This window comes from Thunnus maccoyii, chromosome 3 (genome assembly GCF_910596095.1).
Source record: "Thunnus maccoyii chromosome 3, fThuMac1.1, whole genome shotgun sequence".
In the NCBI taxonomy this organism is placed as follows: domain Eukaryota; kingdom Metazoa; phylum Chordata; class Actinopteri; order Scombriformes; family Scombridae; genus Thunnus; species Thunnus maccoyii.
The window spans coordinates 2,631,719-2,649,229 of record NC_056535.1 but is presented as its reverse complement, the minus strand read 5'-3'; the positions used below and the strand labels follow the sequence as shown (position 1 = coordinate 2,649,229).

Below are 17,511 nucleotides of genomic sequence, written 5' to 3'. Positions count from 1 at the left end.
ATATCAATATCATGTCTGATAACTAATTTGAGGACAAATAAATGATTAATCCTTCAATTGATAACATAGTTGCATAACTCACATTTGCGTATGTGGTGCCCTGGTTATGAAAGCATATTCTATTTGACAATTGACTTCATTTATGTTTTTTAGGATCCCTGTATGCTCTTTAACCTTAAGTTCTTAGAATTTGTCTTTTTACAGTGTATTTGTCCTTACTAGAGACAGTATCATATATCCAATATATTCTGTATCATCCTTGCAGCTATACAATACTTACAGACTGAAATACACAAAGCCAAGTTGCCATGTTTTTATGGCTGCAACATTTCATCATATGGAAATATTCTACATATTTGATATCTTTGGACACCAAGATGCAATTTTTTAATCTTTAGAAGCCTTGGGGAAATTGCTTGCCAGACAACATGAGTGTGCACATTTTAAGAAGTGAAGTCTAAATATATCAAATATAGCCTATGGACATATTCTGGTCCCATCATTTTTTTCACTGCATATATAAAATTTCTGACATCCAGAATAAACTGGAAGACATCCAAACCTGTTGGACAGTCCGAAGAACTCAAGACTCTAGCATATCTCTATGGATAAAAACAGTTGTTAGTAGAATTGAAAGTGCCCCTCTGTAATGAACAGTTTAGGCCAATGATCTCCTTCCTGTTCCTTTGCAATCGTGGAATGTGTATTTTTTTTTTAAAATTCTTATAATTTATATAGTAATTTATGAAGGAAATGATCTTTCTTGGAGTCCTCTCGGTTGTGCAATTTGATGAGTTCCAGGTTTTCATTGGATCTATGCATACAAATAAATGTATGTGAATATTCTCATTGAAAATTGTAAATCTAGCATTTCTGTATTCATAAGGCCAGAGGGCCACTATCGGGAATATTGATTGAGGATTGAGGATTCTGTAGGAATTTTCTTTGTCTGAGCTGATAAGTCTGAAAACAGAACATTTGGTCTTGAACAGCATTGTCACTGAAATCAGCTGTCTTAAGGTCATGAGGCTGGTTGTCAGTATAGTATGTTGCAACACTAATGTTATATCTGTTGGGTGAATACTGTAGATCTCAGGGTAAATATACACTAACAGTCTAAGGGAACATGAAGCTTTGTCTCATCTTAAAAACTATCCTGACCTAGCTGGATTATACTGTGGCCAGTGTTACAGAGGGTTTGGGTTTTGGTGGTTGGGTGATATAATACATCATAGGCTGTGAATGATTTTTAGGACCAACGTGCAACATTCCAAATCACATGGAATAAAAACTTGTGACAACACATTATATAACAACACTTCATTAACACTGCATTGTGTAATAACTCAACAAAATGTAAAACATTTTCACCTTATTATTACCTTATTATATATATCATATTATACCTGCATTTTGTAATAAACAGCCTCAGTGCAATATGTAATGAATTTCCTCACAAACAGTTAGAGTGCTTGTATTGCATTATCATCCAACACATTTATAATTTTAAAGAAAAAATATAAAACAGTACAATAATAATGGAAAACATGGAAGGGACATGTCTATAATTTCAACACATCATATTATATGTTTTGAGTCTCTTTAAGTAATATAAGAGGGACTTTGGTATACAGTATGTTACATTTGGGGAATGTGCCTAAATTCAGTGTAAGCAAAATTGTTGAAATATTCTATGGTTTGAATTGTTTTGCTCAAGACCCAAAGACATATTTTTAACATTTATCATACCCTTGATTTCTAAAAAAATAATATGCATATTGATACTGTCTATCAGTAAGATCAGCACATCAAAATAAGTGTAATTTTACTATGTGTAGTGTATTAATATTTCCCATGAATGTTTTCATATTCATCAACTGCGAAGGCCTTAAAGAACTCCTTTATATTAGGTCACATATTGTTATTTATTGTTATTTATTCATACCACTACAGTCTTTTCAGAGTATCTCTTGTTAGTCATACATTTGAAATCTTTAACTGAATTAAAAAGACTTGATGAATATCATCTAGTTGCCATACGGCCGGTTAATGAGCCGGTGAAAGTGAAGCTTGAATAGTTCTATTGTTAGAAAGTCTATACATAAGAATATCATACAGTACAGTGTGCTATAGTTGAGTGGACACAAATAATAGAAACACACCAATAACCTTCACTTGAAACTGGAGTAATTTAATTAAAAATTAAAAATAAAAATTAATGTAGGGAAGCAGAGTATAAATTGTATTTAATCATGCAATCAAACGTTCAAAAATATATATGTTAAGTAGAGAGAATGTTCACTTTTCTCATAAAACATGAGAATGAAAAGCAGAAGTAATCAGGCATATCTTTCATCAGTTCATCTTTGGTTTATTTTGTTCATGAAAAGTCAGCTGCAAAGAGACAGCTACATACTAAATGGTTGTAGTTGTAACCCAGCATCATGAGGTGAATCAGTGCAAGCTGACACTGTTTGTAGTTCATGTTTCTGTGGCTCAGGGCCAGTCACAGCATTTGCAGGAGTCCCAGAAGATGAGGCCGGACTGGCAGTGGTGCAGGTAGGTGTTTCCCTGGAAGCACTGGAAGTAGGTGGTTTTATCAGCTACATTCTCATACAGGCCATTAGGGCGGCCGCGGCAGAAGTCGGCCATGGGGTCCCTGGTGGTGGTGGGGGCCGGGGTGGTGGTGGGCTTGGGGGGGAAGCCTGCAGAGTCAGACATAGAAAAATAAATTTATAAACACACACAGGCTTAAACCAATCTTCTCTGACACTTGACCTCATGTTTAAGTCCCAAAATTCTCATACACATTTAGTCTCTTAGATGTAATATTTAGTTCTCAAAGTCAAAAGATTCACAAACAGACTTTGATGAATTTGACAAATGGTATTTGATGGGTGGTGCAGTGGCTTACACAACTTTTAAATTGTATCAAATACTTGAAGGCAATGTTCAGCATTTTCAGGTTTCTGATATCACTATCAATATATGTATTTTTTTTACAAAATAAGAAAGTAAAAGCCATCACAGTGAGCAGAGATGGCTTTGTAAGTTAGCTGAGGTACAGTATTTACCCATTGACATCCTGAGGTGGTTAACAAGAGGATAAGCTCCTGCTGAGCAGAAGGATCCAACAAAGTCATCCAGGTCCAGAGTCCACACATGAGCACCTCCCAGGTTGTAAGCAGTCATCCACTGAACCTAAAGTACAGATGACCACATCAGTGACAAAGATGATTTGAATAGTTGCAGCTACACATCTATGAAATAGACCTAGAACTGAAAAACAGGAGAACTATTGCCATCTTCCAAAAACACTTTAGATCATAAAGGCAAGATCTTTTCAAGAAAATTAGATCACAGGTCAAAAGACTGGGAATTTGTTGCTTAATAACTTATTATGTTATAACTGCAGGTAGTAATGGAGCTCTTGGTTACCTTGGAAGAATAGCTGCGCTCGTCATCATAGCCCAACCAGGAACTGCCATAGGTGGCATATGGAACCTGCTGTTCAGCGATCCATTCAGAAGTAGCACTGGAGGTGAAGTCACAGATCTAACAGTGAAGAAACATAAAAAGACTTACATCAGACTCTATGGTTTTGACACCATAGAATATTTAAAGGAAAAGACCATCCTTATTTATACATTTTATGATTTTGGGTCTGTTTAGTTTAGAGGTGTATTTATCTTATTTTCATGGATAACTGATTATATATGGATGGCCGGACATCATGTTGGGACTCAGTGGAGGTTAAATTCAGAAATGTTTTGATTTTAGGGTGTGTCTTTAATTGTGGCATTATTGGCCCAGTAACGGGTGAGATTTTGTCATTTTCACATCAGTGAACACAGATGCAGTAGCCATTATTGGAGAAATATTGACCTTCACCACAAACTCAGCTGAGCATATGGATGTGCTGTACCTCATAGAAGGCCCAGAAGCCGGCAGTGCGAGTGTAGGGTCCAGCATCAGCTGGGCCCTTAGCTGGTGCTCCTAGGCCGGTAGCACTGCTGATAAGGTGATATGTTCTTCCATATGTGGGGAAACCTAGTAGCAGCTTCTCAGCTGGTGCTCCCAGAGCCAACCAGTGGGATATTGAAGAGTTCTAAAAGAGGACAATGGAAATAAATGGGACAAACTCCATTATGAGAACATTTTTTTATATTAACACTGAATCAGATGCCTCCCTGTAATGTAAAATGTTTGCTAGTACTGCCAATCCAACTGGGAATCAATAGCCAGATCTGCAGATCATTGTCTAGATTTAGAGATCAAGAGATCAAGATCAATTTTCAAATCAAATCAGAGCCGAGAAGAGAGACAATGTTGGACATAAACATGACTCCACTGCCCACATTGCTTTGAGTCAGCTTTAGTAGACAAATGCTTGCTGACAGACTTGATATATACAGGACATCTCATAGTATATCAAAGTATTTCTGCCCCCTGGTGGTCAAAAATCAGATAGTGCAGCTTTAATTTTTACATTGGCCATTATCAAAGTATTTATTGTTTCCAGTGTTTATTTCATTCTCTATAGGTTGATGAAGCCTTAAAAAGGGCATTGTCAGTTTTACAAGAATTATGAAACCAGTCAAACTAATACACTGACAAGAATGTTGTGTAATTATCTGCTTGTTTCTTACTATGTTGTGATGAACGTGAGTGCCGGAGTCCACAGCGCTGCTGTACAGTGGACTGTTGTGTCCGGTAGTTCGCTCCCAGTGTCCATGGTAGTCATAGGTCATGACGCTGATGAAGTCCAAGTGACTGTGGATTTGGAAAAGTTTTCTCTCAGATCAACAATAGAACTTTTTATAGCATACATGCAAAATATTTGGTTAAAGGTAAAACTGTAACTCTAAAAAGTAGAGAAAAAGAGAAGACGTCTAAAGATCTCTCAAAGGTCTATCCCATTATTATTACTGGTCTCTTGTTCAGTTCCTTTTCATACTTCCTAACAAGGTGTCCTATCTGTCATGCAATGTAAGTGAGGCTGGGTATCATTCGAAATTACCACTGCCAACATGATGCCTGTGTGTCAGTCCTGATACCAAAATTATACTTTTGGTGATACCTTACTTTGTATCATAACCATACATTGAGTCTAGTGGAAACAAACTTACGGTGCAATCTTGTTGACCTCATAGGCTTTGTCGATGGTGGGACGTAATGAAGCAACGGTGGCTGACAACAGCAACTGAGTCTTCTTGTTGTCTTTGGCATCTTCCTCAAAGGCCTTGAACAGTTCCTGTAGGCAGAACAAACAAAAACACCTCAGTTATACTTTAAAGTAGAACATGGAATAGATGCTATTTTTACTGCGATTATCAAATTTTTCTACAAACAAAAAATGTGCCATCAGATTAATTAAAATATGTCATATTCACATGAAATGGATGGAGATATAGTGGCTTTAAAGCAGATTAAGATGCACCACACTCATTACATGGTAGTGATACACAACTACATTTAAAATGAAGGTCTAATTTTCAAAAGCTATTATCAAAAAAAGGGCCACACTAACCATGACCAGCAGAGTGAACCTCTCCTTGTCCTCCTCTGTGCTGCCGTTGCTGCCGGGATATTCCCAGGCCAGGTTCAGCCCGTCAAAGTTATGGGTGCGCAGGAAGCTGATGACCGACCTGATGAAGGCTGCGCGTCTCTCAGGCTTGGCAACCATGCCGATGAATCTGGTGGGACATAAAACAAAAACTGTGGCCTCCATTCTGGTGATACGGTGGCAGAGGAAGGTTTCTGAGTTAAGTTAAAAGTGTGACATGTCTGACTTAACATTTGAACTTACGGGCTTATTCCATTGTCTGTGCCTCCGACAGACAGCAGAGTCTTCAGTGCAGGATTACTAAAAGCAGAGAGAGACAGACACAGCTTTATACGTTATAAATCACCACATTATTAAACAAGTTCTCTGTCAAACCTATGCTGATGACATAATTTTATATACTTGGCTTGGCAACTTGGCTGTTGATTGCTGATTTCTTACAGATAAACAGTGAAAGGACTGAGGTATTACTATAATTCTAAGACCTGAAAGCCAATAGATATTCTCTATTGCAAACATGAAAGCAACTTATTATTTCAGATTCTGACAAACCTTTACTCCACATGATGATATTTAACTGTTATTGTAATGCTATCTCTAGACACCACTGGGAAACTGCATCTGAACCAGAATGCTGCTTTTTGTGCTAAAACTCCAAATAAGCAATATGACTATACTGCAGTCTTAAAAGTGTCTCTGCTAGCTACAAGTCACAGAATACACGGTTTTAAATGACCTTGCTCTGGGGTTCATATCTGATATGCTTGTTAGCTATGAGTATCTGTCTATCTGTGCTGGGATGAATAATGATCTCACTATTATTGAAAACAGAGAAATGGAACAGTCTGCCTGCTGACTTGAGAATTGCCTCTGCATTATACTTTAAATCCTAAGATAATTCTTTTTAACATTGCCTACAGAGCATGTAAATAATGAATATTAATGACCATATTCGAGTGCTTCATTTGTAGATACATTTGTATGAAATGTGGACATTTGAACTTGGATTTGAACTTAAACTTGAAACAAAGTCCTGTAAAACATAAAATCAGGAACTATAAATTTGAGTATGAAGGTTACAAAAGTCAAATGTATTTTATGTATGTAGATTGTCTTCCCAAGCTTTTATGCACTGCAGCATACAAAATAATGTCACATTTTTTAATCTACTGTGTTGTGTTCAACTTACTCTATCGTCCTTTACTCAGTCAATAGTGGCCTTTTTTATTATTAAACAGTGGAGGATGGTATGGTGATGGTTCCTGGCTAAAAACGTCTTTTTTTTTACATGAAATTGTTTTTTTACATGAAATTGTTTTGTCTATTTGTTTTCAATGTCATGAATTTATCAGTTTTTCTATCACTCAATAGATGGATATGCCATGTTGTAAAGAGCTACAACCAAAGTGATGTAATGTTAATGTTAGCACCAGCCTAATGATGATTTAAATCAGACTTTGGGGTCCCAGTTCTGAAGTTGAAAAACTAACATTATGCAGATGTTTTACATGAAATTTAAGACTGAGATGTTGATTTTTGTGTAAGATAACTTAAGGTAACACTGTTGATTGCAGACTTGTAATTATGCTATATGTTGCAGACCATAATCTAAAGCACTAACTAATATTATTTTTAAAAAATTCATCAGGGAGGTTGGCGATATCATCATTTCTGTATAGTCCATTTGAAGCTCCCTCTGTGCACATAAATGTATTGGTGAGGTCATTAAAATGTTGGAACTTCAAAACAGAATTCCAGGACAGAAACAGTTAGGTCTAAATATTGTTCCAAAGTTATTTCACGTTATGAATATTTGTCTTGTTTTTATTTGAAGATGGATGTACAATACAACATTTTAAATATTGAATACCGGCACTCAAATTTGTGTATGCTAGCCTTCAAGAAACCACATCAGCTGTCTAGACTGGTTTGTGCACTGTTTTAACTCACACATTCTTGAGGCTGTTGAGCCTGGCATACTGCTCCTCATCGTTCCACTCAGTTGGGATGATCTGGTTGAAGCTGCTGATGGTGGCCAGAGAATAGACAACATGTGTGCACAGGAAGGGATCAACGTTGTCCGGGGTGAATTTGGCACTGCTTGGCCTGTACTGGGCCCAGTTTGTCATGTGGCACACCAGCTTGTTGGATGAAGCTGAGGGGAAACAGAGGGATAACAAAGACTTTGACTGCACCTTTTTTTGATGTGAAACTTTGACCATGTTAGTGTGAAGAGGAGTCAATGCCTATCATACAAAGCAAATGCTTACCGATGTGCAGAGTGAGCAGAACGCCCAGAGCTGTGAAAACACAGAGAAAACAGGAACACAGGCGATGTGAGCATTTGGAAAAATAATATTATTCTGTTGATGGGGTCAGGAACAGGTGATGTGTACAGTAAATACATGCTAAAGAAATGAAAAATAGAATGAACAGTGACCTAGTGTGTAGAACAACAATTAAAATCACAAAACAGAAAATAAATTCACTCATTGTAAACAATATCGGATTTATAATTCTGATTTGTAGTTTTCTTTTTACTATGAGTGCAAATGTAAAAACAAATTAAAACATGTTACGTATGTATGCAATTATATATTCTTTATTATCATATTGGCAAGATTACAGTGTGGGAGATGCCTTGAATAAATACTTGAGTTATGTCACTCAGGGGAGCCTGAATACATCAGCTACTGTAGTAAATTCATAAGTAAATAGTACATAGTGTATTTGTATGTATGTGGATGTCAGTATATATTGCTGGTTTATGTTTTACATTGCTGTTCTGAATGGATGAATGAATGAATGTTATTTACCTGTGAGGAGTTTCATCATTGTGCTGCCTGGAGATCCAACCAATGTCCTGCTGCAGCGATGGACCTATTTAAATGAAATGATAAAATACATGAGGAACAATGACAGACTATAATTATTATACTAGCCAACACAAAATTAACTGATATATGATAGCAAACTGAATATCTTTAGGGTTTGTTTTTTTAATCTCAGACAAAAAAATCTATTTTAAAACATTACCTTAGACTTAAAACATGTCTATACTAGAAATGTATTGATAATAATAAAAAAAAAAATCTTTAAACAACTCTTAGTTGTGGGCCAATATGCAGCTACTGCCAATAACTACAGTATAATGTAACCCATTCTGTAGCTCTTTTCCTGTTCAAAATACAATATTTCATGTTTGCACATGAAGCAATTTGCAGTTAAATGTTTGCTAGCAATATTCTAGCTGTAAATGATAAAGACACAGTGATGATCTTGTTACCTTTCTTCAACAGGAACAGAAGCAGAGTCCACAGCTTGGTGAAGTCGGGTCAGATTTATATTTTACTCATTAATGACTAATAGCGAGTGGCAAAGTGCAGCTGATAAGGACTGAGGGTGGTAGGAGTGTGGCTGAAGTGCCTAATAAACCCACACCCAGGTAAGGTCAGGCAAAGTCATGTAAGAATCAGACTTGTTGGGAAATGAGCTATCAGTTCAGTTTCTACATCATAGCTGGCTGTAGTTATAAGTGTTAATAGTGTGCATTTGCATAAAATAATAACATGAAATAATGATTTGTAATAAGGAAATATGGGAAAGAAAAAGGCTGGTGGATGAGGTCAGGCAAACAGTGTGCAGTGAACTTGAAATTCAGCTTGCAGATTTCTGCTGGGAGAATGCCAACGTTGGGATCAAGACCTATGGTTGGATTAAAACTTGCATGGGCTTCTGTATAACTAGAGCAGCAAAGGAGCATAATATTTTAATGAATGTGCTTGTTTGCTATCTTATCTACAATCAGACAGGCTGATTGATATGAATTTTATCTCAGTATGGAAATGGATCCATGATGTCTTTAGCCTAGCTTAGTACAAAGACTAGATGCAGGGGGAAACTGCTAGCCTTGTTCTATCAAGAGTAAAAAAAAACACAACTTCAAACAGTTTAAAAGCGTTATATATTGTACATGTTGCAAAACCAGGCCACCGGCATGTCTGGGATACAGTGTCACTGCAGCTGTTGTTGATCATCAAGTAGCTCTTGTGCAACTGTTCCCAAAACCGCAATGTTTCATTTTCATACTTCATTAAAAAGAAAAAAAAAAGTGAAAGCAAGGCAATGAAAGTCCATTCTCGGTTTCTGTACAAAATCTCCACATTTTTAGTAGAATTTTCTAAAATTTTTATTTAGCATGCTAATGGAGGTTAATGTTGATTGGTCAGTCTATCACTTTAATGGATTGCCATGAAATTTTGGACTGACATTATGTCGATATTCATACCGTGCAAATATGGAGAACACAGTAAAAGTTACCTTCTAACATCTTCATGTTAGCATTGTCATTGTAAGCATGTTAGTATGCTGGTGTTAGCATTTTTTGTACAGCTTCATAGAGCTGCTTGACTGTAGACTATTAGACTTGTTTTACTATACAGGGTGTTACTCTATTACATAGAGGCTACATTTTTACATAGCAAGGTACAGTATCTTAACAACCATTGGCCATTGTGCAATGAAATTTGCTTTGGATATTCATAGTCCACAGAGGATGATTCATAAACATTTGTGGCATTACTTCAGGTAGCCTAATAATAATATTCCTTAGCTCTTATGTTCACTCCTCTTCTGTTAAACAACAGTAGAGAATACAACTGGAGTCAAGAATAAGCTTTTCTGGAGCTTTATGTAGCATTTAATCAACTTCTTAGGCAAGCAAAAGCAGCAGCACTTGTTCTTACCAAAAACTTCCTACACTTTGAAAAAAATACTCTTCAGTTTCTCAACTATGGCAAACTGCCTTGGTCAATATTACAGAAAATTTATCCTACAACATTATTTCCCATTTACTGTCAAAGTCAAAGGTTTAATGCTTGAATCCATGACAAGGTACTGTATGTCAAAAACTACTGGTCAAAGTCCCCATAGGATGATAATGGAAAAATTACATTCATGTTCTGCACAGCATGTACCCTTTCCTTTTTTGGGCAGTGCATGATTTTTCCTCTAGAGTCCTCACAGAAAAATGTCATGACCTACAGTGACCTATGTGAGAAGTGAATCTACTGTACTTGGTCAAGATTGTGAATGTAGTAAAGGCACACATGGAATACAATCTCAAGGTGTTTATTTTAAATCATATTTACAGGTACCATCCCTCCCAACCCTCCCTCACATTTCCATTCAATCACAATTTTGAAAAGGCCCAAAGGCAACATTATCCAGTACATTTCACCCAGCCATATGACAGACAGACTCATAGTTTCCACCTAAGTGAGAGATGAAACCAGTAAGTCCACCAGTAGACCGGAAGGTTCAGTCTGAACTTTCAGTGACTGGGCATCCAGACATGGCGCGACACAGAAATGACTTTATGGCTCTTCCATGAATACTAAAGGCATTAAGAAAACACTTTGTACAGAGTAAAGCACAAAAGCACAAAACCAAAACAACATTCAAGGCTTCTGAGAGCATTATTAACTTCTACATTTGTGCAGAGATGAAGCAGCTACGTGACGCTTGACATATAGTAAAAGACAGTGACAGACATATAAATTCAGGTTTAGACCAATTTCTCTTTTTGAATTACTAATAATCCTAGACTGAGTATTTAGACCATCATTAAACTGTGGATCAACCCACATATTGGTCTAATCCAAATTTAAAGATCAGTTTAATTGATGAAAGAACACGTACAATAATATTAACTGCCTAAAGCTACAAAGTGATATTTTGCTTTTCAGTGTTCATAGAAAATCATATTTCCTAAGGTTTGCCTAATACATTGGGGTTTTGTTACTTCCAGACTAACAACAGTTAAATGATAAAGCATAATTTTGGTGTAAAGTAGAAGCACATGATGAAAAGTTACAATTTCCAGATATAATAAAGCAAATCATTGTACAATCAAGTGGCCTATCATTCAACCATTTGCAAAGTATAAAGTGTAATGCTGTGGTAACACAAAGCGTTTGGGTTGTCCAGACCATTCAATTATTTAAATACAATACAATAAAAACATAAAAATAAACTATTTAAGAGGACAAGTGCATTTGGATCAGTACAGAGAACCATCCAAGTTAACTCACAAGCAAGTAGAAAGTGGTTCCTCTGCACCCTCTGATTTTGGCATTTTTAAACATGTATTTAGCTGCAGCTTTCTTTCAGTTTACATGTATGTGTCTATGCAGACTAGAAAACAAACTGGTGAATCTATTGTTAACGGATAAATTCTGGAGTTTCTTATGGGATTCACAGACTCCTGATGCTTTGACTTGGGACTAGTCTAACAGGCAGTTAAACTAAAAAAAGGACACCATCTGGCAGTAAGTAATTACTGAAACCGTAATTAATTAAGTAAATTCATCAAAGTTGTAGTATTAGTCTGACTGAAAGCTACAATATGCAACCTGTTTACATTCATTTAACTATAAATATGCTGATTATGAAAATATCACTGAACATGCCTTAATCCCCTTGGCCTCAAAGGTGGCTTGTCTGGTTAACAAGTGAGGCAAGTGGCCACAGAACAGCATGACAGAGGAGACAACAGTATACAGGTGCAGGTTTCAGCCTGATGCTGAGGCTGATATTAACATTTGAGATTTTCTGATTCTGAACATTTTCAATAAGAATACATTAAAGGACCAGTGTGTAAGATTTAGTAGTATCTAGCAGTGAGGTTGCAGATTGCAACTAACTGAATACCTCTCCTTCCCCTCCCCTTCCAAGTGTGTAGGAGAACCTACAGTGGCCGCAAAAAACGGCCCTCTCTAGAGCCAGTGTTTGGTTTGTCTGCTCTGGGCTACTGTAGAAACATGGTGGTGCAACATGGCGGGCTCCATGGAAGAGGACCTACTCTCTATGTAGAAGGGCTTATTGTAGGGTAAAGAAAACACAACGATTCTTATTTTCAGCTGATTATACTGTAATTAAAACATACTTAAGAACATTATATTCTATTTCTGCCAAGTCCGTTCTGTTAGATGCCACTAAATCTTACACACTGGTCCTTTAAATTTGTTATTTGTTATCTGTTAGAATTTGTGAAATGTGATAGAATTGTTATTTATCAGTCAACATCAGTGTTGGGTAAAGTTACTTTTAAAGGTAACTTGTTACATTACAACATTACTGCCATTAAAAAGTAACTTGTTACGTTACAGCGTTACCTACTAGAAAAGTAACTCGTTAGAGTACTTTTGTGTTACCAGAAATGAAAACCCCTTTGCAAATCCTTGCGCATGTCGGTTATATTGTTCAGAGGCCACGTAGCCTTCTGTACGACTACCTTTGAATGTGTTGACTCTACCGTCATTGCATAGCCCAGTCTACGGCCCATAATCTGCCACTCTGCAGGCTACTAACAGGAATGACAGATACAATATCCCCTTTACAGCTCTTTATTAAGAATTATGTTTGATTATAAGTAAACATTAAATCAAGAGGGTTCCGGGGCTCAATTCATATAGCCTAACAAGTACATACAACATGTGATTTTTGCAATTCAACTGCAATGAGCTACAAACATGCACTGACACAACTGCAGGATTGGATGCCTTCCACTAGTACGCAGCTACCCGCCAAGAAGCATGAATAGGTGCATAAACAGTAAAGAAACAGTGCGAATGCGTCAGGGTTTTTCTTTTTTTGTGGCGACAAAAGAAAGAGGGAAATACAGTAATATTTTAAGAGTAAATGTAACTGTCTGAAATATGCCCGATATTTATCAGTTTATTTCTAATGCAAATCCTTTCTCGAAGAGAGGCTGCATATTGAAGCTTCAAACAAGGATTGTGATATTTGATGGAAAAAATCTTAACTCCAAGTCCACTTATTAGCTTTTTCCAGACCTCTCAACCACATATCACTTTTCCTCAGTGGTCTGCTCAGTTGTTGTGATGACATGATGACAACAGATCTATCTCTACGACAACTGAGCAAACTACATGCCCTGAGGAAAACCATGAGATTAAAAAGGTAGCAGTGTAAGTGGACCATGGGTTTTTTAAATATTATACTGCTGTTTCCAAGGTCAAGAATGAACTTTTAGGCTCTGCTTTGTGAAGATTTGGGAATGGTTGTGGTCATGGAACTAAAATATGGTTAAGGTTAATATGATGTCGATAAAACTGTCAATGCAGACTACAAGTATGTAACATGAACCTATACCACCTGTCTAAAAGGGAGCACAAATATTAGCCATCCACCACCACCATGATCTCTACAGTCTATATGAACTACTTCATATCCGACATAAACATCAGATGGAGAATAGTCACATATGAACAGAATCTGAAGTGGACTGGGCTCTGGCTTTCGTTGGTGTTTTGTGGGCAATGATAGAGACCCAAACCACGTATTCAAGTTGCTCCTGACTCTTGGACGACAGTCTCAACTCAAAGCATCAGTAACTAACAATTATTAAAGTTATGACAGCAGACTGTCCAAACTAAAACCACAAAATTAAGTAAGACAAAAAAAAAGCATGTGATGTGCAGTATATCTTTGACAAGTTGACCAGACCTGACCTGGACAGGATACTGTAACTGTGGACAAAAGATTACTACCTGAATGAGTTCCAGACACAATGCTGCTAGAAGTCACATCCTTCCTGTAAAGTGAAGCGGACATGTTACATAAGAGCTGATAGACGCTGACAGGATTACAATGAGGAGGATATATGACATGTTCACTGTACTCTCTGATAACTTCAGTGAACAACTCTTTCATCTCTGCCAGTAAGTCATCCCTGCTGCTCTGACCTTCCATATCTATCAGCATAAAAGCAGCTGCAATAAACCAAAACACTACACAAGCATTTTTACATTGTCAGAATTATTCAAACAATTCAGGCACAATAAATGGAAACAAAGAATGAAATACCCCTTCATCCATCCAATTTCAGTTTCCCCAAAATCAACATCAAAAATAGAAAATGTAAACATTCATTTGGACCAGTGACATATTTCTGTAGTTTGCTATAATTACAGCTGATGCAAAAACACAAACACGCATAGAGACATTAGCAGAAGCTGGATATCAACAATAAAAAGTTATTCAGTGCTTCAGTTACTGATTCTTATTCTGTATTCACACTGTGAGCAACTAGACCTATAAGTCATAAAAAGACTGGGTCTTTTCAGTTGGGTGGATGCTCAAAATGTACTGTATGTTTGTAGAGAAACGGAAATATACATGAAAGAAACATGAATGTTAGGTGAGTGATATTTGGTAATGTTACTAACCTGGCTGATGTGGAACAACAGATATTGCAGATTACTACTGTTTGAACATAAGAGGAAAAAAAATAAAATTCAAACTGTCATGAATAAAATATGAGTACACTGTGAAGTCAAAATTCAGTGTATGAGCACGACAGGCTGTGCCGTCTACTCCGGGTGTGCCGTTCCTAAAATACACTGTCTGACCTGCATGTCATGCTGCTCAGGACATGCAATGGGTCTAATCTACCAGGCCGTTGTTCTCTTTTCTAAGGCAAAATGGAGGAAACCAGTGAGCTGTGCTGAACAGACAAGCATGACACAAAACCAACTGAGAAGTACTGTGAGGAAGCATTTGCATTTGACTCCAAAGATGGATAAATTGTGGTTAGCAGTTAAAATGTAACAATTTTCACAGTAACATTAGCTTGTCAAATGAACAGAACATGCATTCTACAATAGAGATGTACTGGTATACTGGTTTTACTATGTACCATGGTGAAACGTACTGATGGTGACAACACCACCAACAATTTCTATTACAGTTACCATGACTAACGTTGCACTGTGAACATAGCAGAGCTCCTTCATCTTCATTAGCAGTTTATTTTGATTAGCCACAAGGGAGCGTTTCCTTACCGGTCAAACAGAGGCAGGGTCAGTGAACCAGGCTGTTTGTCTGACTAGCTACACTGGCAGTGCTAACATTAGCTATTCAACCAACAAAAGCACGACCAGTTTGTGGAATTGAGTAGTGACATTAAATGACAAAAAGCATCCAATTTACATGAGAGACAAAGATAAAACTTTGACATTGTGCTGCATTTGAAGTTATTCCCTGTCTTTTAACAGACAGACTTCTCATATTGATGGTGTTTTTAGGTGTATTTTATATGAATGTTTTTGCAGAGTCCAAAAAAGTTGTATCATAAAGTTTACTATCTGTATTTGTTAGGTTTGCTATGCTAATGCAAGGTAAACATGGTGTGTAGTCATTTTAGTATATTTTAGCTCTAACAGAAAACTGTAATAATAAGTTTTCTGTGATACTTTTGTTCACAATAAATATGGCTTGAAAATTTGATACTGTCACACCCCTATTCTATTAATATGCATTTACTGATTGCATTTGAATGATTTCTAACTATTCATAGTATATATTAGTTCCAATTCATTCAAACTTGATATTTTGAAAAAGTGACTGTAGATGCAACTGTTCTGGTGGATGTGAGGCCATGTGTACTGAAAATATGACTCAAAATGTGCAAAAATGTAACAGGTCAGATTATAGAGACTCATCGGTCAAGTTGTTTACAGTGTGAACATGCAGACATCCATCATATGTAAGACTGTACTGTATGTACACAGGTTATACACACTACTGATTCTATGAATAATTTACACCTGAAGTCTGTGTCTCACCAGCTACAGTTTGGAGGACGCAGGTATGAGATGCGCCAGCCACAGATGTGATGGTCCCCATAAGGCATGTTTTGACACCAGTACACGGATACACAATCAGACAGGGCTGCCCTGCTCCCCCATCCCCCTTCACCCATCCAGACTAAAAAAAAAGAAGAAAAAAAACCCCTCTTTGTATTTATTATAAAAAGAATAATCCCCTCTCTTCTTCCCCACACCTTCCAATCCCTGCAGTGCTACAACCTTCCCCGACTGTCGGAATCTACTCCAACCCAAAACACAGGCTGAGACACATGAGAGCTTTAGTTTTAAGCCAGAAAAGTAAAAAGTCCAGAGATTGGCTGAAATCACAGGCCTGACAACGACACAAGACTGTAGAGAAGTAAGCCAGTGAGGAGGTGGAGCAGGTGACTGGACAGTGTGGCGGAGGCCTCATTCTGCACCATCATACCAGTTCCTGGGATAGAGAGTGAGAGACAGTGTATAAAAATCACTTTTACTGAAATGTAAAGTTCCTGAATGTAATATGCATGTGGCACCTCTCACTGTAAATCAGTACACTTTTAGGGTCAAATATGCATCAGACTGTCTGTTATTTTCTTTTTTCTTTATAATTTTTTATACTCACCTTAAATGTTTTCAGTAATGTGTATGATGACCATGAAGAAGGCCACAAGCCGAAACGATAAAGTTGATCTTTATACAGAAAATGTTACAGGAATTTTGACCTCTTCAGACTTTTTTTTCTTCTCCATGCACTTTGGAAATAGGTGAGCTGCTTGAAATCCCTCCTCTGCTTCAAATATGTACCGGGTCATACACGACTAGAGCTGGGTATCAAACTTCCTACCTATACATCATACTTGTATTCTTGTTTTCTTCTTATTTGCTCAGATAATTCCTGTTCTAAATTCTAATTTTGACAGTTTTAGATTGTATTTAGGTGTCCAAGCAGCAAAACTTTCTTCTTCATCTTTCTTTCTTATTATTTTTCTCCGCTAAAAGTGTTCATGCAGCAAAAACCGTGAGACCAAAAGTCACCAAAATTGGCAGGTGGGTTGCAAATTCCACCCACTACTCAGGCCCATAAAATGACATTCTGACCTCAAGTTGGCACTGTAACAATCAAAGTTATGTTTTTGCAATTATCTCTAAAACAGCTTGGCTTGGAGTCAAAATTCTTTCATCATTTTAATCTCTCAATCCATCTGCATCTTTGCTGCAATGGTCTTCTGATTCAAAATGTCAAGTTTTGCAACTTTTTCTTAATTTTCTCAAAAACCGTTGGTCCAATCA

At 37.0% G+C, this 17,511-nt stretch overlaps 2 protein-coding genes across 3 annotated transcripts in view; both read right to left on the bottom strand.

The window, feature by feature from the left end:
• Positions 1–2,300: 2,300 nt before the first annotated feature.
• On the bottom strand, positions 2,301–7,882 carry chia.1 (chitinase, acidic.1; the record flags this gene model as incomplete). The annotated part of the gene is made up of 10 exons (XM_042403687.1): positions 2,301–2,705; positions 3,075–3,201; positions 3,439–3,555; positions 3,926–4,108; positions 4,650–4,773; positions 5,130–5,254; positions 5,531–5,696; positions 5,810–5,866; positions 7,517–7,721; positions 7,837–7,882. Coding segments are annotated over 10 exons (1,359 nt in total), but the record flags the coding sequence as incomplete, so codon positions are not given.
• A 4,658-nt stretch (positions 7,883–12,540) lies between these two features.
• The window catches only part of cntn2 (contactin 2), a 73,229-nt gene continuing 68,258 nt past the window's right edge, over positions 12,541–17,511 (bottom strand). For both annotated transcript variants that reach the window (XM_042406909.1, XM_042406907.1), the window contains exon 23: positions 12,541–16,672. In XM_042406909.1, the coding sequence (XP_042262843.1) occupies positions 16,563–16,672 (110 nt within the window). In that variant the 3' untranslated portion in view covers positions 12,541–16,562. The remainder of the gene's footprint in view (positions 16,673–17,511) is intronic.